The 13586-nt window shown below is 46.1% G+C and overlaps 1 protein-coding gene across 1 annotated transcript; it reads left to right on the top strand.

The window, feature by feature from the left end:
- The first annotated feature begins 1606 nt into the window (after positions 1-1606).
- Positions 1607-13147, top strand: SAP30L (SAP30 like). Its single transcript, XM_064724865.1, has 4 exons — positions 1607-2044; positions 3824-3946; positions 5569-5667; positions 7591-13147. The coding sequence occupies exons 1-4, from the start codon at positions 1859-1861 to the stop codon at positions 7717-7719; spliced, it is 537 nt and encodes a 178-aa protein (XP_064580935.1). The 5' UTR covers positions 1607-1858; the 3' UTR covers positions 7720-13147.
- The last annotated feature ends 439 nt before the right edge of the window (positions 13148-13586 follow it).

Here is a 13586-nt window from a genome sequence, read left to right as displayed (position 1 = left end):
GAGATCCCTGTCAGCCTCTTGGTGTTTTCCCTTTCCCCCAAACAAGGGAATATCTGCATGGCTTTACCAGGAGGATATTACTTCAGGCAGGCAGATTCCAATCAGTTTGGTCTGGGGCTTTTATAAGCCGTGGTGTTTTACTATTTTAGATCTCTTTGCTCTTTGCTAACTGCTTGTTTGCTCTGTGGTTAAAGCCATTTGTTTCCAGCAGCTTCCCGTGAGAACGGCCGGCTCCGAGGGAGCGCGTCCCCGGGAGGGTGCACTGTGGTTCTCTGCTGGTCACATGCACAAACAGAAATTACCGATTGCCCGAGGGCACCCGCAGCGAAAGCCAAGACAAGAGGCGGGACTGTTGAGGAGTACGAAGTCTCTGCCCTCCAGATCTATTCTGAGGCTTGTTTGGTATTCTAAGGAGTGCTTGGAAAATACAGATTTTGGCTTTTCTCAGTTGTCTTGTGCAGAGCATGCAGAACTGCTTGCCAGTTACTGTGTGGAGCAGCCTGAGATGATGACCAAGGGCTTTAAGGAGTCTCTGTCTTTCAAAGGTATTTGGTGTGATTCAGCACAGCTCACCCAGTGCTCGCTCACATTATTCCATGTGCAGGATTTCAGACTTTGAAGTCATTTTAGTCGGTAGAACCTTTCTTCTGTCTGAGCAGAAAGTCCTTTCTTCAGGAAGATGAAATCCTTTTCCTTTTAGAGCTGCTCAGGAGCTCTGACAACAGCATTTGCTGTCTGGTGTTACAGAAGTCACAGCATTTCCAGAAGTTACAGCTTCTCTTCACAAATCAGCAGGAATTTCATTCTTTCCCTGCCACCCCCGACTTCACCTCCTCCTTTTTTCTCCCCTTTTTATAATTTTGGGGAGATTTGCGGTTTGGGTTGGGGATTGTTGTTTTTTCACAGTTCTTTCTGGATTTTTTTTTTCCTTGAAGATGAAAAATGCAACGTTTAAAGTCACATTGCTTTGAGAAACACTTCTCCAGGTCCCATCTTTTCACTATGTTTTACCTTGTGCCCAGTAAAAAAAAATAAATACTGTATTTCTTATAACATAAAAAAATTACATTTCAGCCAGGAACTCCAGACTAGGCGATGACCCAAGAACAGGTATTCGTGGCTGAGCCGACCCGAGTTTTGTACGAGGGCGGGGTGGGAGCCGCAGCTCCAGGCATGTTACGGGTCCGGGTCCGTCCCAGGAGCGGTGCCGGTGCCGCTGCGGGCGGCTGCAGGACCCCGCGCTCCCGCGGCTGCATGCGGGTGTCCCGTGCGCGTCTCGGCAGCAGGGGCAGCTCCAGGCCGGCGGGGTCCGAACTCCTCCCGCCTCCTCCGGCGGTACCAGACCCGCACCTGCCGAGCAGGGCGGGGAGCGACCGGCTCCGCTCAGCGCCGGGCGGCCGGGCCGGCCGAGCCGCCGCTCCCTCCGCGCGCCCCTCACGGCGACCTTCCGGCTGCGGGGGCCGGGCGGCGGCGGCGGACGGACAGCTCCTCTGGCCAATCGGCGCTCGGAGCGGCGCAGGGAGCCCCGCCCCTCCAGCCGCGCTGGCCAATCAGAGCCGCGCCTGCCGGCCGGGGGCGGGACTTCCGCGGCCGGGGAGGCGGTTTTGTGTGTGCGAGCGCTGCGCGGTCCCGGCTCCCCGCGGGCGGCGGCGCTTGGGGGGCCCGGCCCGGCCCGACCCCGCGGGCAGCGCTGAGCGGCGGCGGCGGCGGAGGGGGGTTCCCCTCCCCTGCCGTAGTGGGGGGCCCCCGCGGAGGCGGCGGGGTCCCCCCGAGGGCGCGGTAGTGACGGCGGCTCGTCCCCCGGTTGGTCCCCCGGTTGTCGGCTCCCCGCGCGGGGTGAGGGGCGGGCAGGTGGGCGATGAATGGGTTCAGCACCGAGGAGGACAGCCGGGATGGGCCGCCCGCCGCCCCCTTTTACGGCCAGAGCTGCTGCCTCATCGACGACGGGGACCGCTGCGTGCGCCCCGCCGGCAACGCGTCCTTCAGCAAGAGGATCCAGAAGAGCATCTCGCAGAAGAAGCTGAAGCTGGACATCGACAAAAGTGTGAGTGCGGCCTCGGCCGGCGCTGCCGGGTGCTGCCGAGCCCTCCGGAGGGGCGGCCGGGCCGGCCCCAGCCGCCACCGCACTGCGGTGCCTCCGGGGAGATGCGGATCCGCCCGGCGAGTTGAGCTCCCGGGCGGCCGGGGGGGTTCGCGCTGGGGCCGGGGCTGGGGCTGGGGCTGTGTGCGGCACACCCGGTGCCTCCGGACCGCGTCTGCCCGTCCGCAGCCTTGCAGCGCTCGGCAGAGGGAAGGACGTGCCTGGGTGGACCCGGCTGTTCCCCGGGTGCAGAGCCGGCTTTTCCCCGTGGCTCTGCGCGCTGGCTGAAGCACAATGTAGCTAAAGCTCTAAACGCCGTGTTTGGGCGGCGGGTGGTGTGCGGGGAAGCCAAGGAGAGAGCTGTCAGTGTTCGGAGGCACGAGTGCTGTTCCCATTGCGGGCTCGGCTTGGAGAGGCTGCTGCTGTCAGGTGAAAACAGCGCTGTGCTGCTGCTTCAGTCAGGCGGCACTGACGTTACTTCTTTAATTGGGAAGAATTGGTGTTGTGGTGAAGCGGGTTAAAGACCGAGCTGGCGGTGAGATGCGCTGCCTTCTTCAGCAGGGTTTGTCCGCACACAGAACAGCCCGGTTTGCCGCCTAATGACATTGACAGCTGTCAGCTCGAGATACAAACGGGTTATTTGCCCAGCAGAGAAATAGGCAGAGCGGAGCAGATCACAGAAGGAATTTCTCAGAAGTGACTTCGTTAACGGAATTCAGCTCTGCACGCTTTTTTTTTTCGCCTGATCTGTAAAGATCAAAACCACTGAAAACAAAGCAAAAAAAAAAAAAAGGTGAAGTAGTTTTGAGTCAGTCTGTTTGGCAGCTCCCCCAGTTGGTTGGGTCCCTTCTGCACAGCCAAAATGCATCGTGTCACGGGAAAAGTGACTCAGTTTGAAACATATTCTTAAAAAATAGAGCATTTCTCCCAGTTGTAGTTCTCAGCAGATTTGTCTAGTGGCGTAGTAATTTCTTGCATTTTAGAAATGAGTCTTTGTTGACAGATGCCAGGCTTTAGAAACAAAAAGGGGAAGTGAGACTAATGCAGTCAGAACAAAGGGAAAGTGTAAAGCAGGCTGCATGGAGTGATTTTGGATGTAGGGTGCCTGTGTTATCTGAAGATATTTTGCCTATATTATAGGTACCAAATAATTTTGATCGTTTGAAGTCCTTTGTTTTGCTAACTCTGGTGGGATTATAGTTGTTAAAAGGGAGATTCCATTGCTGAACAAGCAATAGGAAGGAGGCTATTCTGCATTTGATCTGTTTGTTTTAATTGAGGTGATCAGCCCAAGTTTTATTTGTCAAGGTTTTGAAACACTTGCCTTAATAATGTTTTGTACTATTCAAGCCAGAAAGTTCACAAGAATGAAATAGAATAATACATTTTTTGGTAGTTACCTGCTAGTAAGTCCTGAAACAAATGCACTTCCTCCAGACAAGCACCCATTTTTTTTCCTGACATATGATTGCAACCATAAAAAAGAAATTTATTATCTCCAGAGGTTCAATTCAGCTGGAGCTTGAGTTCTTTGTTTTCTTTGCCTTTAGTCTTTGTAAGGTGAGTTGTCTCTGAATAAAGAGTGTGATATCAGGGCTGGGATTTAAGATTAGAAATTCCTTGATGTCAGTCGGTCACGCCAGTCTTGAGGGATGCACCTGACACTGCTGTTGACGTGACTGCTGTTGGATGCTGTTTCACAGTATCCTTTTTGATTGCTTTTTCACCACTTTTGGTTCCCAGGTGAGACATCTGTACATTTGTGATTTCCACAAGAACTTCATTCAGAGTGTTCGGAACAAGAGGAAGAGGAAGACGAGCGATGATGGAGGCGACTCTCCTGAGCACGACACAGATGTTCCAGAGGTTTGTGATCTGCTTTTCCCCTTATTAGCATCTTGAAGTTTCGCTTGGATGTTCTCATCCATCAGAAAATATTTATATTTTAAATTACAAGGCCATTGAAGCTGTTGTGGAGTTACTTTCACTTTCCAGGAGGAGTTTTTTCTAATGTGTGGTGTCCTAATTTTCTTCATTCCCCTATGAGTTCTTTGCCCATGTAAAGTTTTCTATAAAAAGAGGTGTGATAAGGTAACTTCATGTTCATACAGTTAAAATCATATTTTATACTATTTTTTAAGGCTAAAAATAAGTTATTTTTGGTGGTGTCTGATGCCCCAACATAATTCCTTGTTACTTAGTATGCATCATTTTGCAAATACACTACAGAATTCAATAGGTCACTCTCCTTGATTAGGGTGTTTGATACTCAGAGATATTGAGCTGCTCCAGATATTTGCATAGATGGTATTTTTTAGCACTATTTAAATCTACCTTTAAATAGTTTGTGACACATTTTTATTTTCAGGAGATAGGCCTGGGGGAAGTTTTCTGTGATAGGATTATTCTAGAGTTCTGTTTCTCTGTGCCACTGCGTGCTGCACTTGCTTCAGTGGTGTTTCTGGCACTGTTGACATGGCAAAAGTTGTGCAGAGGTGATGTTCAGAGAAGCAGAGTGTGGCCACAGTCAGCAGAGCCCTCTGCTGGAAATGCCAACCCTATTGGCAAAAAGCTGTTTATTTCTGAAAGAAAAAAAAAAAAAGCCACCAAGAGTCATTTTGCCAGCAAAGCTGTGTCTTGGTGCAAAGCTGGTGCACACACCTCCTGTGTGGAGGTGTTGAGAGAGTAGCAAGTTTTTGGTATGGGTTTTTTTTAAGATAACCTGACCTTTTTTTATCACTGTTCATGTTTCCATTCTACAAGCTTCTCCATCAAAACTTTGCTGTTCAAGCTTTGCAGTAGTTGCCAGGGTGATTGCTGAAGACCCAGTTGGCATCTAAAAATGTTGGTGCTGTAGAGCACACAGAGTGTTTGGTGCCTGAAACCTGAGGGATGCACGTCACCCAGCTGAACTGGGAACTCTGCACCATGTCACTTTTAATGTCATTTCCCTCTCAGTTTTCAGCAGAGATTCCTTTTGTCTTTGAAACTTGGCATTTCCCACATGATCTTCATCTTCCTTGCTGTAACCTCGCCACCACCCCCTTTGCTTCTAAACTCTGCACTTCCTATTTAAGTATTTGAATTTCATTTCATCTCTGTACTCTGTTTTATGTCACCAGCCGTTTGTTCAGTGCCTGCTAAATTGTTATTTCATGTGTGAGCTTTTTAAACCTTGTGGGAACAAAAGGTTCCCCTTTGCTTGGAGGTTGCAGAGGTGTAATTGAGAGCAGAAATTGGCCAGCAATTCTGTTGACAGCATGTGAACCAGAACAAAAATTTCTATTTCCCTGGGGCTATTTTGGTCCTTTAGCATTAACAAATACAAAATATACTTAGGTTTGTCAGTAAGACAAGCCAGTGTGGTTCTGAATGCAAGCAAGGAGAAGTGCTGTTGCAGAAGAAGTAGTTATTTTTAGATGTTTTTAGATAAAATAACTACTCACAGAAGCTAAAGGTAGTGCTCATGCCCTCTTTATCACTTCCAGGTTGACTTGTTCCAGCTCCAAGTGAACACCTTGCGACGTTACAAGAGACATTATAAGCTGCAGACTAGGCCTGGACTCAACAAGGCTCAGCTTGCAGAAGTAAGTGAGGACAGCAGTGGTGTTATCTCTGTTACAAGGAAACTTTTTATCTCCTCTGTTCAGGGCAGATTTTGTGGGCATTCACACCTGTGGGACTGACTGGTATGGACCAAGTGCCCACTGGAAGGTTTCAGGGAGTGATGCCAGCAGAAAGCTGCCTGCTTGCTTTCACCTGAGACAGGCTTGGAATGCACAGACAGTGGTTGTTCAAAGCCTGTTTTAGTAACTTGCTTGTTTCTGCTTCCTTTTCCACCTTTTTCATAGTCCCAGTTGGTGCCCTTTAGGGAACAGAAACAGGACCCAGTTTTTGGGTGTTATCTGGTGATGGCTGCTCAGCTGAAACTCGGACTTAACCCAGTCATCATCTCCCTAAGTGCTCCTGTTAGTTTTTCTTTCCTCACAGGCACTTGAACTTGTTGGAATTGCTTATTATTGAAGGCAGCATCACTGTCCATGGATCCAGAGTCTTTATTTCCCTCCCTTGTCCTGACATTTCTGTGTAATAAAAGGCTTTTTTCTTAAGGGCCTCTGCTGCTTTCTCACCATATGGGCTTTTTGTTCAGAAAGAACTCTCTGTATCTCTCTGGTATTTGGGCAAGTTGTGCTTCTGCTCTGCTCTCTTTCCTGACTTGATCTGAAGCCATGCTGTGGAAAAAATCTTCTCTAAACTTGTAAAAACTGCAGTAGTTACTGATTAGTACTGAGGTTGATTTTGTAAGTTGTGGCTTTCACAACTGTCTGCCTAAAACTGTCTGGTTTGCTTTTACTTTTGCTTTAAAGAACAAAAGCCTGACAGACCAAAAAAGTCAGCAAGACACTGTCTTCCTCTCTTTCAAAGTCACCCAGGGAGTGAATATATAGAGAATGTGCAGTATAGGGCATGTAGGAGTAAATGGAACAGAGTAGGGTGGTGTTGTTCCTCATTAGCAGTCCTGATTTGTCATATTTTAACTAACCAATTCATGTCTGTCAGCTGCCTCCTGCCATGAAGGACTGCCTGCTTAAGGAATTTACCATGAATGTACCCAAGAGGAAAGAAAAGATCAATTACTGTGCAGGCAGAAAATAAAGGGAGCCTAACTTAAAGCTGTCACACAGTTCCCAGATTTCCTGTGAAGCCTGAGCAGCTTTGACTCTGCTGGATCCTCATCCAGCTCCCATGCTTGAATCACTGCTGCCTGAGGCTCTTTCACTCCTCATGCTATCCCACTGTAAGGGAAATTCAAGCTTCCATAAATCTCCTTGGAGTGACTTATTGCACAACCTGCATCAGAGTCCTGTTCTAGAGCTGTGTTGGGTACCAAAAAAAGAGTTTCCTCCATGTGAGGAGCAGCTCTTGTCCAGCTCCAGCATGTTTTCTACATTCACTTTCTGAAGAAAAATCAGCTGATATTTCAGGGCTTATGCTACTGTCAGAGAGGGGTAGCCCTAACCAAACCCTAACCCTCCCATTGCAAATGTTCATTTCAGTGAAAGCTTAAGAGTGCAGAGGAAATCTTTTTGGATAAAACTTTGCTCCACCTGGTTCACACAGCAGAGTGCTGCAGTGTTTCTGACACTCTCCTTCAAAACACAGAGGTGCAGGGAAAGCTCCCTCCCCAAATAATCTCAGCACAAAATGTTGCTGAGGAGAAGCTGTGCTGCTTTGGCAGGAGGACATTCTGGCTTCCAAATTCCTCTTGTAGGTTGGCTGCAAATCCTGCTGACATAGCAAGGCTATGCTGTGTTCATACACACATTCCAGCTGTAAAGAGAGAGGGAGGTAAATGAGGACTGACAGTTGGAATTGGTGCACGTTTCACTCAAAGGATAATGCGCTCAGTGGCCATAAAATCGTTTTCGGAAAGTGAAGAGAAACCCTGTTCTGATTATTTCTAGTTTTTAATTCCAGCATTTCTGTCTCTTTACCTGTTGTCCTTCTAGACTGTCAGTCGTCATTTCAGGAATATTCCAGTGAATGAGAAGGAGACACTTGCATATTTCATCTACATGGTGAAGAACAACAAGAGCAGGCTGGACCAGAAATCAGAAGGCAGCAAACAACTCGATTGAAGATTGACAAGGCTTGGAATAAGAGAGACCTTGAAGGAACATGTGGTATTGTGCATTTTAGGTTTATAAAAACTGTTAAAAGTATATTGTAAATTTTTTTAAATGCAGTGTCTGGATGACAGAAAAAAATATAGACATTCTTATGAGGAGTATTTGAAAACATGTGCCCATCATGTTTCCGAAGACTTCTTCCCCTCATTTCAAAGTCATATTGGAATAAAGAAATGAGGATAATGGGGAAACCAAATAAATCTGTAGAACTGTGGAGTTTGTCAACTTGGTGTTTTAAACCATTTCTGGAAATCTACATCTCAGTGCAATTCAAATGCCAGATGGATTTTTTTTCACTGAATTCAGGCTGCATCACAAACCACCATGCAGTTTGTCTTGGTACAGGACTGGAAGAGCAGCAGAGATAAAATTCATTGTCAAGGTGCATGGGTCAGAAGTTTGTCTGAAGCTTGCTGCTCACCTGCACATGCTCTGTCTTGCCTTGAGTCAGTGCTTCAAGTCCCAAACTTCTACAAATGCTCCAGCTCAGCAGATCTACTCCAGTGAATGCTACTTGACCAGTCTGAAATTGATGGGGGCTTTTTTGCCATTTTTTTCCTTCTGACCCCATCCAACACAGATGCCAACCAACTCTCTGCAGTGTCTTTTCTAATTTCTTTTAAGAACTCACTAAGTAAATTTTCTGTAAGCATTTAAAAATTTCTGCATTTCTCTGAATGTGGTATTAAGGCAAACACAACCTATTTGCTGTGTCTGATCATGTTGGTAGAAGTGCTTATTTAATTGATTTATGCATATTTCAGTGATGGTAGGTGAAACAATGGCTTGAGACATCAGTCTCTTAATTTCTGTGTCAGGTCAGTATTGCTCACAAGTGATGTGCATTTTATACTGAAGCTTTAGCAGGTGGCACAAAACTGCTGTGTGCATTCAGGGGCTCTGTTTAGTATAAAGCAGATTTATGGGTGAGGCACCATAACCAGGGCAATGATCTGACTGGAGCATTTCATGATACATTTCATGATACATTTCATTTCCCTTTGCAATGGGCAAGAAGCATCAAAGCATTTGCCTTTCATGAACATTACATGTGCTTTCATGAGAGCTGTGTGAGTGAGGGTGGCAGGGCACTGTAGGAGGAGATCACCCTGATTTTATTCAAAGCCGAGGTGTCCTTACAGATAATACAATGATTATTTTGGCAAAAGGAGCTTTTAAAAGTATTGGTCATGACTGACTGTTCTCCAGTGACCTCAAATTCTCTTCAGGGGATCTCATGATTTGAAGCACTGCTCTGTTTCTTTGCTGTCCTGACCAGTGTCTCCATTCTGGTACAAGATGCCAAGACTCCACATAGAGAGGAAATTCTTAACAAGCCTTAAGCAACGAAATGAACAGTAGAAAACTTCAGCTAGCATTTTGTAAATGGCAGGTTTTATTATTTCAAAACTGGATGAAGCTTTGTTTAAGAGCTGAACACACTGGTCATGGTCCCAGCTTAGCACTGCATTGTGTTTTGTAAGGCATGAAGGGTTCACTTAGTGAAGCTCTTGTTAAAGCTCTCCCAGAGTCTCTTTAAAATTGAAGTCACAGTTTAAAGCAAGTTGTTCACATCACTCTGAATTGTTTGCTAATACTCCAAAAACATGTTCAACCAACTTCAACATGTCTTAAGTCCTGTGTCATAGGCAGAAATACTCTGTTATGGTACATGTCCCATTTGTGACATCTGGGGAGTGTGATTATTTCAGCATTTCCTCGTTCAATTCTGTGTGGATTTTTAGAACATCATACAAGAGAGAGGCTCAAGGAATGAGGAGAGAATGTCTTGTGTCAGTATTTCATGAATGTTTAAAAATTTCCTATTTCTGCTGGTCCTTATTGAAAGGGTGGAGTAGTTCCCAGATCAGCCAACACGATCTGGCTTCTCTCACTCAGGACAGATGGTTAGAAGGGTACATTCTCTGACTGCATGTGAACCTTCAGAGTGCTCATGTCATCAGAGGATCCTACCAAGGGAAAATGAGTTTCTGAGTTGAGAGGGTTATGCCTCATAGTGATTCTTCCCCTCCACTGGGCACTGGTGAGGCCACACCTCGAGTGCTGTGTTCAGTTCTGGTCCCCTCAATTCAGGAAGGACATTGAGGTGCTGGAGCAGGTCCAGAGAAGGGAAACAAAGCTGGTGGAGGATCTGGAGCACAGGTCCTGTGAGGAACAGCTGAGGGAGAGGAGGGTCAGGGGGCACCTTCTCATTCTCTGCAACTCCCTGACAGGAGGGTGGAGCCAGGTGGGGCTTGGCCTCTTCTGCCAGGCAGCCAGGGACAGGACAAGGGGAAATTGCCTCAAGCTGCACCAGGAAAGCTGAGGTTGGACATTTGGAGGAATTTTTTCACAAAAAGGGTGATTAAATATGGGAGTGGGCTGCCCAGGGAGGTGGTGGAGTCACTGTCCCTGGAGGTGTTTAAGGAAAGACTGGCACTTGGTGCCATGGTCTAATGGACACGGTGGTGTTTGGTCATAGGTTGGACTCGATGATCTCAGAGGTCTTTTCCAACCTAATTGATTCTGTGATTCTGTGATTCTAGACCAAAACTGTAAAAATGTAGTTTGTTTGGGATTTACTTTTTTTTTTTTTTTTGTGGTTGTATTTTATTTTGTTTTATTTTTAAAAGTAAATAAATCTGTTGGGGTGTTTTAGTAGCCAGCAGCAAAATGATTCTTTTCAAGGAAATATGGTGGCAGGTTCCATCTGTTCAGGTGTATTCACTGGAATGCTTTTGTGCCGAGGTGGTATCCAGGAAACTTTTCTTTTCTTTTTTTCCTGAAATAGTCAATTGATGTTAAACATGATCCTTGTTGGTTTCACTTCTAAAGCAATTCTACTTTTTTGAAAAAAAAAAAATTCTTAGTGAAGTGTGATGATGAAGAGATGTTTACCAGCCATTAGCAGTTGTTTATAAGGTGGAAAGCTTGGAGGCAAGACACCAAAGAAGCAGAAGAATCTTTGGCTGTCAGACCCCATGGCCTTATAAACCCCTTGCAAATGCCTTATTACCTTGTTCTCAACTTAGCTAGAGCAAAACACCTTGAGCAACAGAAAGCTGATGGTCTTGTTGGAAGGGTCAGCCACTTGCTGGCTCCTGTGCTATGAACTGAAACCACATGTCAATTCAGTAGCAATATCCATGTTCAGGGTGCCTGTGATTCTTGAAAAGCATTTAGTGTCTAATAACCAGAAAACGCAACAATGCAATTGTCGTGTACGATACCGTGCTGTGTGTTCGACTCCTTATGCTGCATGCCAAGTAAAAACAAACAAAAAAAGACTTTCCAACTTTTTATTTTAAATGTCAGATTAAATGTGTTTGAACCTCACACTTGTGAAGCCATGAGGTGGGACATTTTCTCAGCACTTTTAGATGGGACTTGTTGGAAAGGTGTAAGACCCAAATCGCTTTGGCTGGTATGATAAGATTATTTTTTTTTTGCATTTTGCTTTTCACAGATGGGCCTTAAATTCTGTCTAGCTTTGAACCATGGAGCACAAGCCTTGGGGGCATGGAGGATGACCAGATGTCATCTTCTATTTATAATAGTGGAAGCTTATTTCTTACAAGCCTGCATAGGTGACATTCACCCTGGGGCAGAGGAATTGTCTCTGAAGGTCTCCAGCCATTATATAGCCTAATGCAATTCCATAGCCTAGCTCAATTCTCATTGCAGAGTTCCATTAACTTAATTAGAGTTCTGAATAGATCCAAAGCCATTAGTATGCAATCCAAATAATGCAGAAACATCTCTTCTGGGCTTAATTTCATCCTGTATGCTGACCCTCTGCTCACTTCAAGGGAAGAAGAAGAAATCATTGCTGGTAGTTATTGGCTTGAGCTCAGCTCAGGGGAGTTGGAAGCATGCAAAGACTCGAGTCAGTAGCAGCCTGATGGCTGAAAAGTGCAAATACATCCAAGGAGGCTCTGTTAGAATGCAGTTTGCAAAATTCATAATCTGAAAGATTATTGTATATCAACCTGAAGTAAACAGTTGCAGTAAAAAGTAATGTTTCTTTTGCCAGGCACTTTAGATGCTCAGCCTGAGAAAAGCAGAGCTTTGTACCGCTTCTCTCCAGTATTCTGGTGTCCCAGTTTTCCTTAGAAATGTGGCTGTAAACCACTAGATACCCCAGGGTGCAAGAATTGACCAGAACATGTCAAGCCTAGCATTTCAAGTGAGTCAAAAGTGCAAGCTGGGTTCAGAGAGGCTTTGAACACAAGAGCTGAAATAATCTACAGTAAATGGGAGTTTTCATGTGGGTCATGATGGCACAGGGAGGATGGAGCAGGGCATGGCCCACAGGGAGACTGAACAAAACACACTTCCACAGCAGCAGCAGCGTGGAGGGAGATTTGTTCTGTGTCAGCTCTCGTGATGGATGTTTTATGAGAGGGGGAGGAGGGTGAGCTGTGCACTTTACATCTTTTGGTTGAGCCAAATGTAAATACCAATGGGAGATCTTCAGCAGGAACTGCAGTTGGAGGGGAGAGGAGGGCTCTGCTGAGGGACTCTTTGTTTAAGTTTGCAGATCCCTGGACTGCCTGGAGCACTAGAGTCACTTTGTCTCTACAGTTTAGAAACGTGGGTAATACAAGGTGGCCTCCCTTCCCAAAGGAGTCCTTGTGCTGCCCAGAGTAAGGACAGAAGAGTCCCAAAGGTGAAGGAATGTTATTGATGCCTCACTGCTCGTGTCACTGATGCCCTTTAATCATGTCTAGCTTATCAAGTTAGGGATTCTCATTTTCCACTTTGGAAGTGCAAATGAACTGTTAGGATGTAAGATACTCCTTGCACTTTTCACAGCTATCCCTGGTCTCCTGTTTTTGACTTGCTTGTGAACACAGCTGGTTGGGATGAACTAAATGCTTGAACAGAGTGTGGGGAGAGGGGGAGGCTCCTGCTTTGAACCTGAACTTCCCTTGCAAGCAGCTCTGCAGGCCATCCTGTGCAGCAGCACCTCTGGCTCACCTGAGCCTCACCAGGGCTGGCTTTACTCCTGTCCTGCCCTCACCTCTGCTCCACAGCTGCTGCAGGGGACGTGGGTAGCAGGTAACTTGCAGAATGGTTTGGAGTCTTTTGGCAGGCTTACTGGGAGAGAAAACTGTGTTCCCTCTTCTGTTTCTGGCCTCCATGTGTTGTGCTGATCTTATGCCAAATGTTTTGGACACCTTGTATTTTTAACTGTGTAATATAGCTGTGTATTGTTAAAGCAACTTAGTAACTTATAGCAAAAACTGTAGAACTCATTTCTCTGAGGTGTAGGAAATGTCCTGCTTCCACTGTGTATGAGACTTTAACTCTGTACTGTCTGACAAAGATAAAATTCTGAATTTCACTTTAATAAATGATCTATCTAGCAACCAGGCCCACATTCCCTTGTTTGCCTTTCTGCCCTCAGCACTGATGGTTCCAGAGCCAAGGGAGTTCTGCTTTGTGTGGATGTTTTGTGCCAGGCTCTCAGATTCTCTGCCTTTTCCCACCCACCTCTCAGGGCTGAAAACACTGCAGACATGGAGCAGAGAGTGGCACTGCTCATGGGAATGCCAGGCCTGCAGTACAAATCTCAGGTGATGGGATATTTCCTGACAAACCCAGGTGGGTTGCACAGGTGCAGTTCATGGAGCCTTAAGAATGCAACAAAAATACAACAAAATACAATTTGCAAGAAATACAAATACAAAACTACAACTTGCAAGAAAGACTGAGGCTGTTAAGAACCACATGCCCTTGCTTTTTAGGGAGTGTTTCTGTGATGGGAATTCCTCCCCTCCTGTATCATGAAGAGTCTGTCAAATGCAGCTTCT

This window comes from Zonotrichia leucophrys, chromosome 13 (genome assembly GCF_028769735.1).
Source record: "Zonotrichia leucophrys gambelii isolate GWCS_2022_RI chromosome 13, RI_Zleu_2.0, whole genome shotgun sequence".
Classification (NCBI taxonomy): Eukaryota; Metazoa; Chordata; class Aves; order Passeriformes; family Passerellidae; genus Zonotrichia; species Zonotrichia leucophrys.
This window is presented reverse-complemented; position numbering and strand designations above follow the sequence as displayed.